General features: G+C 35.4%; 1 protein-coding gene across 1 annotated transcript; it reads right to left on the minus strand.

The window, feature by feature from the left end:
* Nucleotides 1-2,443: 2,443 nt before the first annotated feature.
* LOC133333021 (uncharacterized) lies at nt 2,444-4,043 on the minus strand. The gene is made up of 4 exons (XM_061541356.1): nt 4,019-4,043; nt 3,415-3,550; nt 3,166-3,346; nt 2,444-2,644 (listed from the first exon to the last, which is right to left on the minus strand). The coding sequence occupies exons 1-4, from the start codon at nt 4,041-4,043 to the stop codon at nt 2,444-2,446; spliced, it is 543 nt and encodes a 180-aa protein (XP_061397340.1).
* Nucleotides 4,044-17,367: the final 13,324 nt, after the last annotated feature.

The raw sequence follows: 17,367 nt of genomic DNA on the forward strand, positions 1-17,367 counted from the left end.
AGTACATCTATTGTCCAGATTCCCTTCTCCGCGGGTTGTGTTGTGATGTTCGGCTTTCATTTGTGGTCTATAGATCGACTCGATAATAACACAAAAAAATTAAGTTTTCGGTCCACTTCATTCCAAAATTATTATCTGATCATCACCGAAAATTATAGGCGTTGTCCTTGACTATAACTGGAACCTCATGGAACATTTCAAAGTGATAATGGGTTACTAAATAATATACGAATACGGAGATACCTGTAAATATTTAGGTGTAACTCCTACATCCGAGCACATACAAAAATATAATTGGTATTAATTTAAAGGTCAACCACTCCTCTTGGATATAATATAAACTTCTCGGGTCTATGTCCTTCAGGGGTAAATATATACGCTATAGAATACAAATTTTGTAATTTTTCACACAAAAGTCAGGGTATATTTGAGCCGCAAAATATTGACTGATCTTTATGAAAACAGGCATGCTTAGTCTTTGGTCTGATCCCCTTCTCCATATTGACCGATCTTTATGAAAACAGGCATGCTTAGTCTTAGGCCTGATCCCCTTCTCCATGGAAAATTTCACGATGTTTGGGCCATTATTGCGGCCTCTGGAGCGACCAGAAAAACCGACACCCCCTAAATATTAATCGATCTTTCCCAAAAACAATAGGGGTCTTCATTGGCCAGAACCCATCCTACATGCAAAATTTCGTGAAGATTGGTCCATAACTGTGGCCTGTATCGTGTTTACAAATTATAATGGACAGACGGACGGACGCACATGTCTAGATCGACTCAGCTAGTCGAGATATGACGATCGGTATACTTAAAGGTGGGTCTAGGACTTTGGGGCTGCACAAAGCTATAATACCCTGACAACATAGTTGTGTAGGGTATAAAAAGCTAAGCAAATACAACCAATAGGACACAATCGCCCATGTGACATGTTCCGAGAGTTTTTGAATTCCCATACTTTTTTAAATTTCCATGTTGTGCAAAATGGTTTGCTCAATTTCGAGCGAAAGTGCGGCTCGAAAGCTTAGCTTTGTTCAATATGTTACGAACTGTGTTCAATAAAAAACATATGTTTCATTGGAATTTGCAATTTGTTTGCCAACAAAATTAAGAAAAAAATGCCTGCTGGCTTATTAATTGCCCTGGTTTCTACCAGAAAAAGATTAATGCTACTTGAACGTGTTAAACGTGTTAGGGACGCATCGGACCCAACGGATATGCCTGAATCTGTGTAAGTATTTTTGATCATTATCTACAAGGCCCTAAGCTACCAATAATTTTTATAGTTTTGTGTCTCTTTTCAGGATAAATAAAGAAGCATTTATGGATATTTTGAGAGAAGTTGGTCCTTTAATACACAAGGGTTCCATTCCCGAAAGCCTGCAGTTAGCAGGTACCTTAAGATTTCTGGCTGTTGGTGGGTTTCAGAGGGTAGTGGCAAATGACTTAAATATAAGTGTCGATCGCACAACGATGTGTAAAATATTGTGGAGAGTAATTAATATCCTGGAAGACAAAGTGTGTGCAGCGTGGATAAACATTAATTTGAGTGAAGATGAAATGAGGTTATCAAAATTGCATTTTTATGAAAATTTTGGCTTTCCTGGAGTTATAGGCTGCGTAGATGGAACACACATCCGAATAGTTCAACCACATGAAGACTCATCTTTATACTACAATAGAAAAGGATACTTCAGTATAAATGCAATGATTGTAAGGAAAACAATGTAGATAATCGTAAAACTAATTTTTCATTTTCTGTTAGGTGTGTGATTATAAAATGAGAATTCGAGCTGTGGACAGATGCAGACCAGGATGAGTGCAGCTAGGCAGCATTACATTAACAAAAGAGCAAATGGTGTGCACAATAGTTGGCTTCTAGGAGACAGTGGTTACGCATTAGAACCATTTTTGATGACGCCCTATAAACAAGTGGAGCATGGATCTTGTCAACATCATTATAATAAAGTGCACACATCTGCCAGAAATATTATCGAAAGGACTATTGGAAATCTTAAAGTAGATTTCGATGTTTACAAAGCAATGCCTTACATTATAGTCCCGAAAAGGTTCTGCCAATCGTTAACGTTTGCTGTGCGCTGCATAACGTGTGCAAATATTACAACATCCCCTTTGAAGAAGGATTTGTCCCCGAACCAGAAGTGGAGGAAGATTATCATAATCTAGAGGAAATGCATAGCAGAAATGAGAGTAGAGCCATAAGGAATAATATTGCGAGTTCAATAAGAAACACCAGCAGATTATAATTTTAAGTTAATTACATAAATTATAAACACAAAAAAAAAACAGTATTCAAATTCACTGAAGGTAATAAACGTAAAAAAAAACTTAAATGTAATTCATGTGTATATAAAATTTTACATACTTTTAAAAAGGTACACTGAGAAATCATTTGAAACATTGGATAGCTGCACAGATGTTAAAAATTGTCTGAGCTTGTTGTCATATCAAGTTTAAGCTGCTCCAGCTCCAGATATTTGAGCTTTATTTCGTTTTTGGTTGCTAAACTTCGCTCAATTTGTATGTTATGCCTCTTCAATTCTTGAATTTCTTCTTTTTTAATGCAACGAATATCCGATAGAATAGTGTCAATGCTTTTAAAATGCTTCTGATCTTCTTCCTTGCATTTGACGATTTCAGCAAGCTTATTTCCAATATTTTTAACAGCTTATTCTCTTCTTCTACGACTGCAGTTAAATCAGAGGCATTTCGAGGACGCTTGGAGTTTGAAAGTCGCGAGGGCGAAGACTGAACAATCTCTTCGAATATTTCGCTTACATCAGCCTCATTTCTAGCTCGTTTGGAGGTCGATGGCCGTGGATACATTAAGGACGAGGAAGATTGTGGAGATGCTGGTTCTGTAGAGAAGTTGACATTTTCTTTATCCACGTCACAGGTTGTTTTTGTAGTCCCGAAACTTTTGGTGTTTTTAATCCCATCTACAGCTTTGTATATGTTGCATATTTGGGCTAGCTCTTCTTCCGCGCGTGTCAACACATACTGGTTAAAACTGCCTCCTCTAGTTGCACGGACTTCGGCTTTATTGTGGCATAACTTATTGCGTCGATCCTTTCCAGTCGATCCAAGCCTACAAGATATGGGTTTAAATACAATACTTATTTATGATGAATATGTACTAGCCTTTTTCCAATTCGCTATGTCTTTTGTTGGTGGGCCAGAAGCGTTCAGCTCGTCACATAAATCTGCCCAAAGCTTATCCTGTACCACTTTATCTCCTTTAACAAATCCTCTGGCTATGTCCTGGTTGTTTCGCATAAAATTTAGAAAAATGTTATCCTGTGTGCTGTTCTTGTGTTTCCCCCTATAGGTAAAATTAATATATATGTAAAGTTATTGAGAAATTTAACTAAAACAAAACAATTTTCTTACATGTTGCTCAGATATTCCGCGTATAAGAACAAACTAATACGTGTTCTATATTTTCTATTTTTATTTTGATCATATGGTGGTTGAGTTGCCAGATTGATCTCAAAAAATGTTACGCGCTGTTCTTGATAAAAGGAACCTATTTTATTTTCTTTAATTGTATTAGAAAAAACTATTGTAAATACTGTATTTTTTTAATAAATATTGTAAAAACACGATAAATATTACTTCTGCGTTCTTTTTTAACTCGTATGTACTTAGAAAAACACGTACGATCTCATTTACTTTTCAATCCACAAGGGTATATGTGGTCGAATTATATTCCCATTATTTTTTTGGGAATTCGGAATGGAGCACACCAAATTTGGGAAAATCTTTCACATTCGAGCAAACTCGAAATGCAGCACATGGGCGAATATCACATTTTGTGAATAGTCTAATTTGGGTATACAGTATAATAATTTACTGCACTTCTTACTCAGTACAACTCACTCCTTGTCATTTCCACCATCACATTCATACATAAAAATTGCGAATTGGCAACACTTAAAGAAAATAGGTTTGTGGAGTTGGTAAAAAGGTATATTCACCATTGTATAATCTATACCTGTGGTTTGTATATTTACTAACATTTTGCTATAAATTACCAATTCTTATCCAATACAGGGGGCAATTTGTGTGGGGGCTATTGTTTCCCCTGCCCCTATCAAAAAATTAAGTACCCTATGTTACCATAATCTACTCAAAAATCAACTGTGAAAATTTCATAAAAATCTGTTCAGTAGTTAACACTGATCAAACAAACAGAAATTCGTTTTTAAACCATTCACCACACTGTGGTAAAGGCTATTATTATATTTATGCATATGTTTGTAACAGGCAAAAGGAAACGAGATACTTACATGGTTCCTTTTGAGAATATGCATAGAATAACTTTCTAAGTCGATTTATGCATGTCCGTCCGTCCGTACGTCCGTCTGTCTGTACATGTTAAATTCTAAACAAAATACAGGTCGCGTTTATGATCTGAGTTGTATGAAATGTGGCACAGATCGTTTATTTGGCCCAAGGACGAACCCTATTGAAATTGGGAAAAAACGGTAAATGATGTACCAAAGTCCGTATATATCTTCCGATTTGCTCGAAATTTGGCATAGCGTACTGAATTGAGTCAAGAGTGATGTGTGTAAAATTTCTTGAAAATCGGTTCAGATTTAGATATAGCTCCCATATATATGTTTTCGTCCGATTTAATGTAAATAGTGTTTCAAAGTCCCTATATATCCTTCCATTTTGCACGGAATTTGGCATAGCGTACTGAATAAACGCTAGAACAATGTGTGTCAAATTTCGTGAAAATCGGTTCAGATTTAGATATAGCTCCCATATATATTTTCGTCCGATTTTATGTAAATGGTGCACCAAAGTCCCTATATATCCTTCGATTTGCACGGAATTGCGCATAGCGTACTGAATTAAATCTAGAATGATGTGTGTTCAGTTTCTTGAAAATGGGTTCAGTTTTAGATGTAACTCCCATATATTTTTGCCCAATTTAATTTTATTATTTTTTTTTAATTTTGCATGAAATTTGACAAAGCGTACTGAATTGAGTGTAGAATGATGTTTGTAAAGTTTCCTGAAAATTGTCCGATTTTAAGGCCCAAAGTTAAGCCGATTCCCACACAATTTTCAACCACGTACTAAAGTTTGTGTAACATAACATGTGAAAAGTTTTGCTGAAACCAGTTCGGATTTAGATATAGGTCCCATATATATTTTCTTCCGATTTGCACACCATACTTAAGATAGTTTATTGGAGTCCGTCCAGATTTAGATATAGCTTCCATATAGTTTCGTCCGATTTTAAGTAGGACCCAAGGGCTTAAAATATGTCCATTAGGGACAATAGGTCTAACCTAACCTGTGACAAGTTTCGTTGAAATCCGTTCATATTTTGATATAGCTTCCATATCTATTTTCATCCGATTTTAAATGTTGCACCGGACTCTTCATGTTTTTTTAGAATAGAATGACGTAATTACATATAGAAGTACTGATGTTACCCATATATATTTCCAACCGACTTCGTGTTAATTGGGCTCCAAATATTCAACGGGTACCCGATTGTTATTTACTTCAAATGGATTCACATAATTTTGTCCCATTGTAACAAACGAATTGCATGTTTATGGATTGATCTAAGTCGATTTACATTTAGATAAAGGTCACATATTTATGTTCATGTTAATGACACTTCTGTTAGGATGTTTTTTTAAATACCCATAGTTGTGAAGGGTATCATATAGTCGGCCCCGTCCGACTTTACTACTTTCCTTACTGGTTATATATATATATATATATATATAGATACAATTTATACTGTAAGACCACGTTTTAAGAAAGCACCCATATAACTCCTTATGGTAAAAGGTATACAAATTCTCTTTGTATCTGTTATGCTCAACTATTTCATAAAAATAAACAAAGCCGTGTGGCCAACGATTCATTCAATCAGCATTGTCAAGCTTTTGTGTGACTTTTACCATTTGAAAAACTACGAATACTGGAAAGAGAAAATCACAATCATAAATCTTATAATAAAAAAAACGAACAACAAAAGAAATACCGGCGCCACCATCACCATAGAGAAAAATTAAGACCGACTTTCACCTTGAAGTTATTTGGGTTGGGTGGGTCTTTTGTGTGTGACTAAGAGCTTTTGCTTCTACCAACGACTTAAACACAAACCAAAGTGTAATGAAATCGCTGCGTAATCAACACAGTCATTATTATTATCCTCCCCCCGCTCCGCTCCGAACCTCAATACTTTGAATATCAATGTCATCCTTGATATCATATTTCTCCTCTACTACTTCTTCTTCTTGCGTAGCTAACACGTTTTTTGCATTCATAAGCAAACAAAAGGCAAAATTCAATGTTGTTGTTGATTTTCCCTATTTCCAAAATTTTGTTTTCCATAAATGTCAATCACAAGATTTATGACGTTATGATGACAAACTCAAAAAGGCAAACACATGAATGCGTTAATGAAGATTCAAGGATCATCATATATACATATTGATTTTTGCAGTTTCCAATGTGTTTGTGTGCGTAGGTATGTGTTTATTTGTAGCATATATGTTGATGAGTCACTGGGATGAATTATGATTTGAAATATTTGTATGACTTTAGTTCATAATAATCGATTTTTGTGATGATATTTTTTGATTTCGGCAAATAGTCTTACACAGATTTAAAAAATTTAAGCAATTTTGATCAATTTTTTGTGGATAACAACAAACTATAAAACAGATGGATAAAACAAAACGGATTCAAAGTTACATAAAAAGTTCGGGACTTTCATATGGAAACAATTTCATTGTAAACTGTCTATTTGTAAGGTGTTTATTTCTGAAAATGAAATACAAAATTACAGTAGGGAAAGATTAAAAGCCGGACAGGTCCGACTCTATGATATCCTTCACCACATTGCGTGTATACAAGAAATGGTCCTAAGATTCTTATTGTGAGCTACAGTCACACTGTGTTATATTAATCACTAAAATAACGAAATAATAAAATTTCTTTTTTTCAATTGTTTTTAAGTGATTATTTATACTCTTTCGAGTCGAGCTTGATGATCTAAATTTTGCAATGAAAAGGAAAGCCAGGAGAAGAACCTACGTACCCACCATTATGCGACGCGTTTCGCCGTTGGTTAAGCGGCTCATCAGGCATATTGGGCTATGTGGCTTTACAAAGGTCGTACGTTGATAACTTGTATTTATTTCGCCCTGATGCGAAACTTGCATATGCGAATTAAATTCAAATGTGTCAAAGTTCGACATTTGTCTTCATTCTAGGAACAGTCCTTTTCAAAGCAGATTTTTGTTGTAGCGATGGATAATTAATCCACACACCTACAATTGCTTCCTGGTATACACATGTTTTTGCGCAACCGTTTTTGGAAGTGTTGATGGCTCAGAACGTTAAGCGGTCTTGGCAACATCTGTGTTGCTCTGAGGACCTAGGTTCGAGCCCTAGCCGTGCTCGGCTGAAATTAATTTTTTGAGCCATCAACACTTCCAAAAACGGTTGCGCAAAAACATGTGTATACCAGGAAGCAATTGTAGGTGTGTGGATTAATTATCCATCGCTACAACAAAAATCTGCTTTGAAAAGGACTGTTCCTAGAATGAAGACAAATGTCGAACTTTGACACATTTGAATTTAATTCGCATATGCATGTTTCGCATCAGGGCGAAATAAATACAAGTTATCAACGTACGACCTTTGTAAAGCCACATAGCCCAATATGCCTGATGAGCCGCTTAACCAACGGCGAAACGCGTCGCATAATGGTGGGTACGTAGGTTCTTCTCCTGGCTTTCCTTTTCATTGCAAAATTTAGATCATCAAGCTCGACTCGAAAGAGTATAAATAATCACTTAAAATCACTTTTCAAATGATCACAAAAATTCAGATAAAAAAAATCAATTGTTTTACTGTTGTCACATACCCATCGATAATATTCCCCCAATATAAATTTCAGAATGTCTATCAAATGTTTTCACTTTCTGTTTCAGTTTTTTCTGCTCTCTCATTTTTTCCATTACATATCCATCATCGGTGTCATCAACTGTCTTAAATGGAAATAATCACCCATTTTGTCACACAATACAGTGGAGTAAATTACAAGTGACATGCCAGCAATTAGATTGTATGCAACGTCATGCGGATGGGCAGGCGAATTTGTGGCACAAGCAGGCAATAGTCTTAAATGAAAATCATCACCATCAGTATCAACTCCAGCAGCAGCAAAACCACCAACAAAAACTGATACCCATTTAACAGCTTCAGAATGATCATCATCAACAGCCGCCGCGACATGAGCTGGGCCACCGACAACCAATACAACTATTCTTTCGAACTCATCGTCGGCAGGGCATTAAAGGACACAACGGCGAATATAAAAGTTGATGCTGAAGCGGAAACATCATCGGTGGTGTTAAGTGCGGTATCCCATGATGGATCGACAACGGCACCACCCTCATAGTGGGGCTCATCTCAAATAAAGACTCCCATCAGCAGTAATGTGACAATATTGTTGGCATCGCCTGTTGATGTCGAATCGCCGGTTGGTGCAACACAACCACAGTATATGGATAGCTTGAAAAAATCTGCCAACCATTTGCCAACAGCATCAATTGCATTTAATCATCATCGCCAAAACTCCGACAACTCAGCCAATACTCTACCAGCATCTGCATCCTTAGCGACAACGTTAGTTACATATTCCCAGGTTTCGAATAGTTTGTCATCATCCTCATCAGCAATAGCAGCAGTGGCAGCAACATCAAAGGCAACTCAGCTAAAGAAACCAAACGATTGGGTTGTAAATCCGGTGTTTGCGGATATTGTTAAATTAGCATTGGCAGGACGAGAAGACTGTTTACAGTGGTAAGTTCATTACACACACATACAGAGAAATACTCACACACACACCCACAATCCTTTTGTAATGAGTTAAAAGTTTGTTCATTCGTTGATATGATAACGATGATGATTATATCGAAGCAACACAACATATGGTCTTAATATGTTTCCTGTTCCTCAATATCTATCTATACCATAATCCGGTGATAGCATTATCAAACGTATATAGGAAAGTGATCAAATAACTCCCATACACTGGTAGATTTGCTACCGGAATTATTGAGTCACACAAACACACACACTTGCGACATCCGGTCAAATAATAATTACATTTTTGTTTGCATTTGAAAATGAAATTTCATTAAATTCGTTTGCCGCTCCTCCATGGTAATGTTTAATAGGTTTAATATTATTAATTTATTTTAATTATTTTTTCTTAACAACATCTCTTGCATCAGCTTTCATGTTTCTCGAAAGTGATTTTTCATCGCTTGGAATTTACCAATAACAACTGGGACTTACATTCAGGCCATAACATAATGAACTATGATTAAATAATAATTGAGAAAGGAGAGAAAAAAGAAAGTGCGAGCGAGTATTATTTTATATTTGAGATAAATAATGAATCTATGAACTTAAAAGATATAATACGTTTTTGAAGAGTGGATAAATTTTGAACTATAATCGTGGCAATTTATTTAATTCGAAAATAAAATTCTGTTTCCTTTTTATACCCTTCACCCCACTGTGGTACAGGGTACTATGTCTTTGTGCATATGTTTGTAACAGGCAAAAGGAATCGAGATAGATCCATAGTTCCTTTTGAGAATATGCATAGAATCACTTTCTGAGTTGATTTATGCATGCCCGTCCGTCCGTCTGTCTGTTCATGTTAAATTGTAAACAAAGTACAGTTCGCATTTATTATTCGAATTGGATGAAATTTGGCACAGCTCATTCATTTGGCCCAAGGACGAACCCTATTGAAATTGGGAAAAATCTGTTCAGATTTAGATATAGCTCCCATATATATTTTTGTCCGATTTAAGGTAAATGGTGCACCAAAGTACCTACATAGCTTTCGATTTTTACGAAATTTGGCACAGCGTACTGAATTAAGCTTAGAATGAACGGGTGTCTGATTGAAATAAAATTTTTGACAGTTCTGCATACCGAATAGCGTGTATTAATTTTGCTATAAATCGTTTTCGATAAATTTGTCCATGGAACGCAGAGGACTCTAAATCTGCCCGAATTAAATTAAATATATCATAGGCAGCGTTCGAAAATAAACATTATGGTACCGTTCCATAGTGTTCTGTACCGTACCAAGGTGGATAGGTACACTAAAATAACGTACTGTACCGGTACACAAACACTAAAAATATTTTTAGTGTTACTGTTCCGGAGCACAACAAAAATCTTAGCGTACCAACTGCGGTACACTAAAAAATCGTAGTGTACCGACAGCGGTACACTAAAAATCGTAGTGTACCGGCAGTGGTACACTAAAAAATCGTAGTGTACCGACTGCGGTACATTAAAAATCGTTGTGTTCCACTGGTCGGAACACTAAAATTTTTAGTGTACCACTGGTCGGAACACTAAAAATGTTAGTGTTCCACTGGTCGGAACACTAAAAATCGTGGTGTTCCACTGGTCGGAACAATACAAATCGTAGCGTTCCACTTACTTTAACTGTACTGTAGTGTACCATACACGTCTGTTTTGTTTTTGAGGTAAAATGAGATCAAATAATAAAAAAAATAAAAATTAATATAACTTTATTTGCAATTACAAAATGTAGGTATTTTGGCCAGTTTTTGTCACAAAATTATACAGCTTTGGATAAAATTTTCATTAATTTACAGAACGAACACGATTTTTCCCATAAAATTAGGAGATCTCCTTGTAAAATGTTAGTATGAAAATTTTTTCTTAAAAAAATTATACCTGCATCTATGATTCATACTTTTAGGAAATTTTAGCAAAAATATTCAAAATTTGGTGATCACACAATCAACATAATTATTACCTGCTTATTCATGAAAAGAAGTGTACAAGTTACGCGGATATGAAAAAAGTAGTTTTATGATTTTGGGATAAATATTTCAAGACCACATACAGGTACCATATAAAAACCGAATTTCATATTTCCGATCAGCGCAATCGATTATAACCCAAAATGCAATTCAATGGAATTTTCAGTTATGAGTTGGCCGTCACTAGACGCCCTTTTTTGTTACAAAATATTTATTATGTTAAACTGTTGATGTTAATATAATATTACTATTTTTTAATAAAATATAAACAAATACAAATATAACCAGTGAGCGGAGCAGTATAGTCGGACGGGGCCGACCATACGATACCCTACACAACTACCACTGAACTCAAATTTTCTACGGATGTGTATTCCGAGCCTGGGCAATATTTCATGATATTTGCACACTCTTGCCCGATTAGAGGTAAACAGCACCTCTTCCACACACTGACATATTTTCCGAATATTACGGATATTCAGTACAGTTATTGTCCAGATTCCCTTCACCGTGGGTTGTGTTGTTGTAGATCGACTCGAAAATAACACAAAAAAATTAAGTTTTCGGTCCACTTCATTCCAAAATTATTATCTGATCATCACCGAAAATTAAAGGCGTTGTCCTTGACCATAACTGGAACCTCATGAAACATTTCAAAGCGATCAGCGCTATGTTCGGCTCTCTAGAGTGATAATGGGTTACTAAATAACATACAAATACGGAGATACCTGTAAATATTTAGGTGTAACTCCCACATCAGAGCACATGCGACAATATAATTGGTCTTAATTTAAAGGTCAACCACTCCTCTTGGATATAATATCAATTTTTCGGGTCTATGTCCTTCAGGGGTAAATATATACGCTATAGAATACAAATTTTGTCATTTTTCACACAAAAGTCAAGGTCCATTTGACCCGCTAAATATTGACCGATCTTTATCAAAACAGGCATGCTTATTCTTTGGCCCGACCCCCTTCTCCATGCAAAATTTCACGATGTTCGGGTCATTATTGCGGCCTGTGGAACGACCAGAAAAACCGACAAAAATTTAGTATTTGGTCCATTTCATCCCCTAAATATTAACCGATCTTTCCCAAAAACAATAGGGGTCTTCATTGGCCAGAACATGCAAAATTTCGTGAAGATTGGTCCATAACTGTGGCCTGTATCGGACACACATGTCTAGATCGACTCAGCTAGTCGAGATATGACGATCGGTATACTTAAAGGTGGGTCTAGGACCAATATTTCGCGGCGTTACAAACTTTTGGGGCTGCACAAAGCTATAATACCCTGACAACATAGTTGTGTAGGGTATAAAAAGATATTGTATTTATTAAATATATTGAAAAGCAATAAAAATATAAATTTTATTCATACAAAAATAAAAGATAAATTCATCATTTTGTTTTCCGACAAATGGAACACTATAATTTTAAGTGTTCCGCAAAGTGGATCACTACGATTTTTAGTGTTCCGCCAAATGGAACACTACGATTTTTAGTGTTCCGATCGCGGTACGCTACAATTTTTTAGTGTTCCGACCGCGGTACACTACGATTTTTTAGTGTTCCGACCGCGGTACACTACGATTTTTAGTGCTCCGACCGCGGTACACTACGATTTTTAGTGCTCCGACAGCGGTACACTACGAATTTCGTTGTGCTCCGGAACAGTAACACTAAAATATTTTTTAATGTTTGTGTACCGGAACACTAACGCTAAAATTTTTTTAGTGTTTGTGTTCCTGGTACGGTACACTACGATAGTGTACCGTTTTTTTGCGAACACTGATCATAGGTCGCAGAAAGATATGAGTATGTTCCTTCGGGGGAACATTGATATGCATTTGAAGGGATACATATGGGAAATTACAAAATTCTTTTAAAATTCCATTAAAAAATATTTTAAATTTTTTTTTGCGAGCACATTTATGATTTTTGGTACATAGGTTAAGAAAAATATGCTGATTCGAAATCTTTTCGCGTTCACAAATTCGGATGCTGCGCACAAAATTTATAGCGGTTTTAAACCTTGTATTTCAAATATAAATTAAATGAATTCCTATTTGTTGTACATCGCGAATTTCTTCACAAACGAATAAACCCATTTGTTTTCTTTGTATACTTCTCAAATCGCATTGAAATATGGTTTAATAGTCGCGAAAAACAAATAAAAACATGAAGACAACTGAAAATTAAATAAATTAATTTTTTATTTAAGACAAAACTTTTTTTGAATTTTCGATTTTTTAGTATGGTTAAGGGAATACGGTTTTGCCTTAATCTTCTAAAATATGCGACGCTGTCTTCTTCAAATTCTTTTAGATGATTCGTGTATTCGCGGAAATCAGTTGTAGCGCACGCGGTTTTCGTATAAACCGAATCAATCTCTTCCAATAATTATGAATTTTTCGATGTTTCATTTAGCGGCCAAAGTGTGCTGATCGATACACTTTATTATGCAAAAACCCTAAAAATGAATAAAAATGGCGCAACGTGCATTCGATTTTTATGCGCATCCGATTTCAGTAATCTGCTATAAAACCAGTAAGGAAAGTAGTAAAGACGGACTGGGCCGACTATATGATACCCTTCACCACTTTGGGTACATATGTATCCGAAAAGACGTCGTCTTTTTGAAGGAATTTTGACATGAAATTGAACGAACTTAAATATGTGATTTTTATATCTTTCTGGTACCTATGCTAAATTTCAATTCATTTGGGCAAGTTTAGAGTCGTTTGCGCACAGTGGGTCAGATTTGTGTAAATCGATTTAAAGCAAACTTGACACACGCTATTCGGTATGCTGCACTGTTTAAAATTTAATCTCAATAAATAAGTCGAAATTATATATGGAAGCTACGAGATATCTATATCTGAACCGATTTGAAGCAAACTTGCCAGAGATTAATTTATACTAATTTCAATACGTTGTGTCAATCGGCATAGCTGTGGATCTTTAGTGCACAATTTACTTAAAATCGGAGGAAAATATATATAGGAGGTGTACACATCATTCCAGACTTAATTCAATACGCTATGCCAAAATTCGTGCAAATCGAATGATTTTCAGAGACTTTGGTGCACCATTCACCTAAAATCGGACGAAACTATGTATGGAAGCTATATCTAAATCTTAATCGATTTTCACGAAACTTAGCACATATCATTCTAGGCGTAATTCAATACGCTATGCCAAAATTCGTGCAAATCAAATGATTATCAGGGACTTTGGTGCACCATTTACCTAAAATCGGGCGAATCTATATATGGGGGCTATATCTAAATCTGCACCGATTTTCAGGAAACTTAGCACACATCATTCTAGACCTAATTCAGTAGGCTATACGAAATTGCATGCAAATCGAAAGATTCAGTAGGATATACCAAATTTCGTGCAAATCGAAAGATATATAGGGACTTTGGTACACCATTTACCTTAAATCGGTCGAAACTATATATGGGAGCTATATCTAAATCTGAACCGATTTTCACGAAACTTAGCACGCATCATTCTAGACCTAATTCTGTAGGCTGTGCCAAATTTCGTGTAAATCGAAAGATATTTAGGGACTTTGGTACCTCATTTACCTTAAATCGGACGAAAATATATATATGGGAAATTACAAAATTCTTTTAAAATTCCATTAAAAAAATTTTGAAAAATTTTTTTGCAAGCACATTTATGATTTTTGGTACATATGTTAAGAAAAATATGCTGATTCGAAATCTGTTCGCGTTCACAAATTCGGATGCTGCGCACAAAAGATATAGCGGTTTTAAATCTTGTATTTCAAATATAAATTAAATGGATTCCTATTCGTTGTAATTCGCGAACTTCTTCACAAATGGTTAAACACTATTGTTTTCTTTGCATACTAGTCAAATCACACTGCAATACGGTTTAATAGTCGCGAAAAACAAATAGAAACATGAAGTTATCGGAAAATAAAATAAATTAATTTTTGAATTAAAACAATTTTTTTTTTGAATTTCCGATTTTTTTAGTATGGTTAAGAGGATACGGTTTTGCCTTAATCTTCTAAAATATACGACGCTTTCTTCTGCAAATTCTTTTAGATGATTGTTAAATATCGGTTGATTCATCTGATAAGAGTTTCGACGTCATTAATGGCTAAATATATTGCACTTACAATACATAAAAATGATCAATATTGAAAAGCTTGCAATTCGCGTATTCGTGGAAATCAGTTGATGCGCATGCGATTTTCGTGTAAACCGAATCAATGTCTTTCAATAATTATGAATTTTTCGATGTTTAATATAGCGGTCAAAGTGTGCCACTCGATGCACTTTACTATGCAAAAACCCTAAAAATGGCTAAAAATCACGCAACGTGCATACGATTTCTATGCGCATCCGATTTCTGTAATCTCCTATGAAAATACACAAAAGGACACCTATTTTAAAAGGATCGGTTAAGAACCGCGGATGTGCCTCTACAATCAATTTTGGATAAAATACGCATATTATTCGCGTATCGATATATTTTTGACCTATTTCCACACAGATTCGCGAATTTGACAATACAAGCATAAATGCATGTAAAATTAATTCGAAGAAAACCGCGATTATTTACGCGAATTTGTCAAAATAAGTTTTTGCCGTTTTTCCCACATTCAAGGTACCTGTATCCGCCATTTTATTGGACGGAATTTAACATGGATGGGCTCATTAGATCTGGCACGTAAAAAAACTAAAATCACGCGGGGTTCCACGGAATTTGAATGGACTTCCTTAATTTTAGACTCAAAAAATATGTTTTTTATAAAAATTTACGCACCAAATTTTCGTCTTTGGAACCCAATTGCAAAGAAGCTACGGTGACCACATTCATGAGATATACACTAAACGAAGCAGAATCACGAGTTCTACGATCCTATAATTAGTTTATTCGATTATCTGGATGCGCATCCTAATTATAAGAAAAATTAAAAAAACACGGAAAATACGGCTTCAAAATGTGGATGCAGTGATTATATCGAAAAATCATACATTAGAACCATATTGTCCATGGGGTATTCTGCAACTTAGTCACTGATCACATGTGCGTGCGTTATGTAGTTTAGCCACAAATCGGGAACGAACACAAAAAAAACTCGTTGGCTTCAACACATTTTCACCCATTTTTTTACATTACCACCATCACAGCTTCCACGCAACTTATTATTTATTACCAATATTTTAAGATTTTGACAAGAACACTTCATTTTATAGAACTGAATTTAAATTATATGCAATATGTTCATATTTCGCGAGTTATAACCTTGCAAACCTCAGCTTCAAGGAATTTAAAAGATTTTTGTAATTTCCCATATGAGCTCTATCTAAATCTGGACCGATTTTTCCCAATTTCAATAGGGTTCGTCCTTGAGCCAAACAAACGAGCTGTGCCAAATTTCATCCAATTCGGATCATAAATGCGACCTGTACTTTGTTTACAATTTAACATGGACAGACGGACAGACGGACAGACGGACGAACATGCCTAAATCGACTCAAAAAGTGATTCTATGCATAGTCTCAAAAGGAACCATGGGTCTATCTCGATTATTTTTCCTGTTACAAACATATGCACAAAGACATAATACCATGTACCACAGTGTGGTGAAGGGTATAAATACACAAAAGGACACATATTTTAAAACGATCGGTTAAGAACCGCGGATGTGGCATCATCGATTTTGGATAAAATACGCATATTATTCGCGTATCGATTTTTGACCTGTTTTCACACAGATTCGCGAATATAACACAAGAATGAATCCATGTGAAATCAATTCGAAGAAAATCGCGATTACATACGCGAATTATACAAAATACGTTTTTACAGTTTTTCTTAAATTCAAGGTACCTTTATCCGCCGTTTTGTTGGACGGAATTGAATGGCTGGGCTCATTAGATTCGGCACGTAAAAAAATAACTAAAATCACGCGGGGTTCAACGGCATTTGAGTAGACCTTCTTAAATTTAGACTTATGAAACAGGTTTTTTTATAAAAAATTTACGCACCAAATTTTCATCTTTGGAATCCAATTGCAAAAAAGCTGCAGTGAGCACATTCATGAGATATACACTAAACGAAGCAAAATCACGAGTTCTACAAGCCTATAATCAGTTTAGCCCATTATCTGGTTGCGCGTCCTGACTATAAGAAAATTTCAAAAAAAAAAAAAAAACAAACACCGAAAATTCGGCTTCAAAATGTCAGCATCCGTTTTGGATGGATGCTGTGATTATATCGAAAAATCATACATTAGAACCATATTGTCCATGCGTGCGTTGTCTAGTTTAGCCACAAATCAGGAACGAACACAAAAAAACTCGTTGGCTTCAACCCTTTTTTACCCATTTTTCTACATTACCACCATCACAGCTTTCACCCAACTTATTATTTATTACCAATATTTTAAGATTTTGACAAGAACACTTCATTTTATATAAATG

Source organism: Musca vetustissima, unplaced genomic scaffold, assembly GCF_032173495.1.
Source record: "Musca vetustissima isolate MV318-11 ecotype Yass unplaced genomic scaffold, APGP_CSIRO_Mvet_v1 utg223406, whole genome shotgun sequence".
In the NCBI taxonomy this organism is placed as follows: Eukaryota; Metazoa; Arthropoda; class Insecta; order Diptera; family Muscidae; genus Musca; species Musca vetustissima.

Bases quoted from the DNA above. Each gene is read 5' to 3' on its own strand.
- LOC133333021 (XM_061541356.1), bottom strand. From the start codon at position 4,043: ATGTTAGTAAATATACAAACCACAG. The intron at 3,551-4,018 runs GTATAGATTATA...AAAATAAAATAG, and splicing joins AGTAAATATACAAACCACAG to GTTCCTTTTATCAAGAACAG. The intron at 2,645-3,165 runs GCTAGTACATAT...GTCAAATGCAAG, and splicing joins ACATAGCGAATTGGAAAAAG to GAAGAAGATCAGAAGCATTT.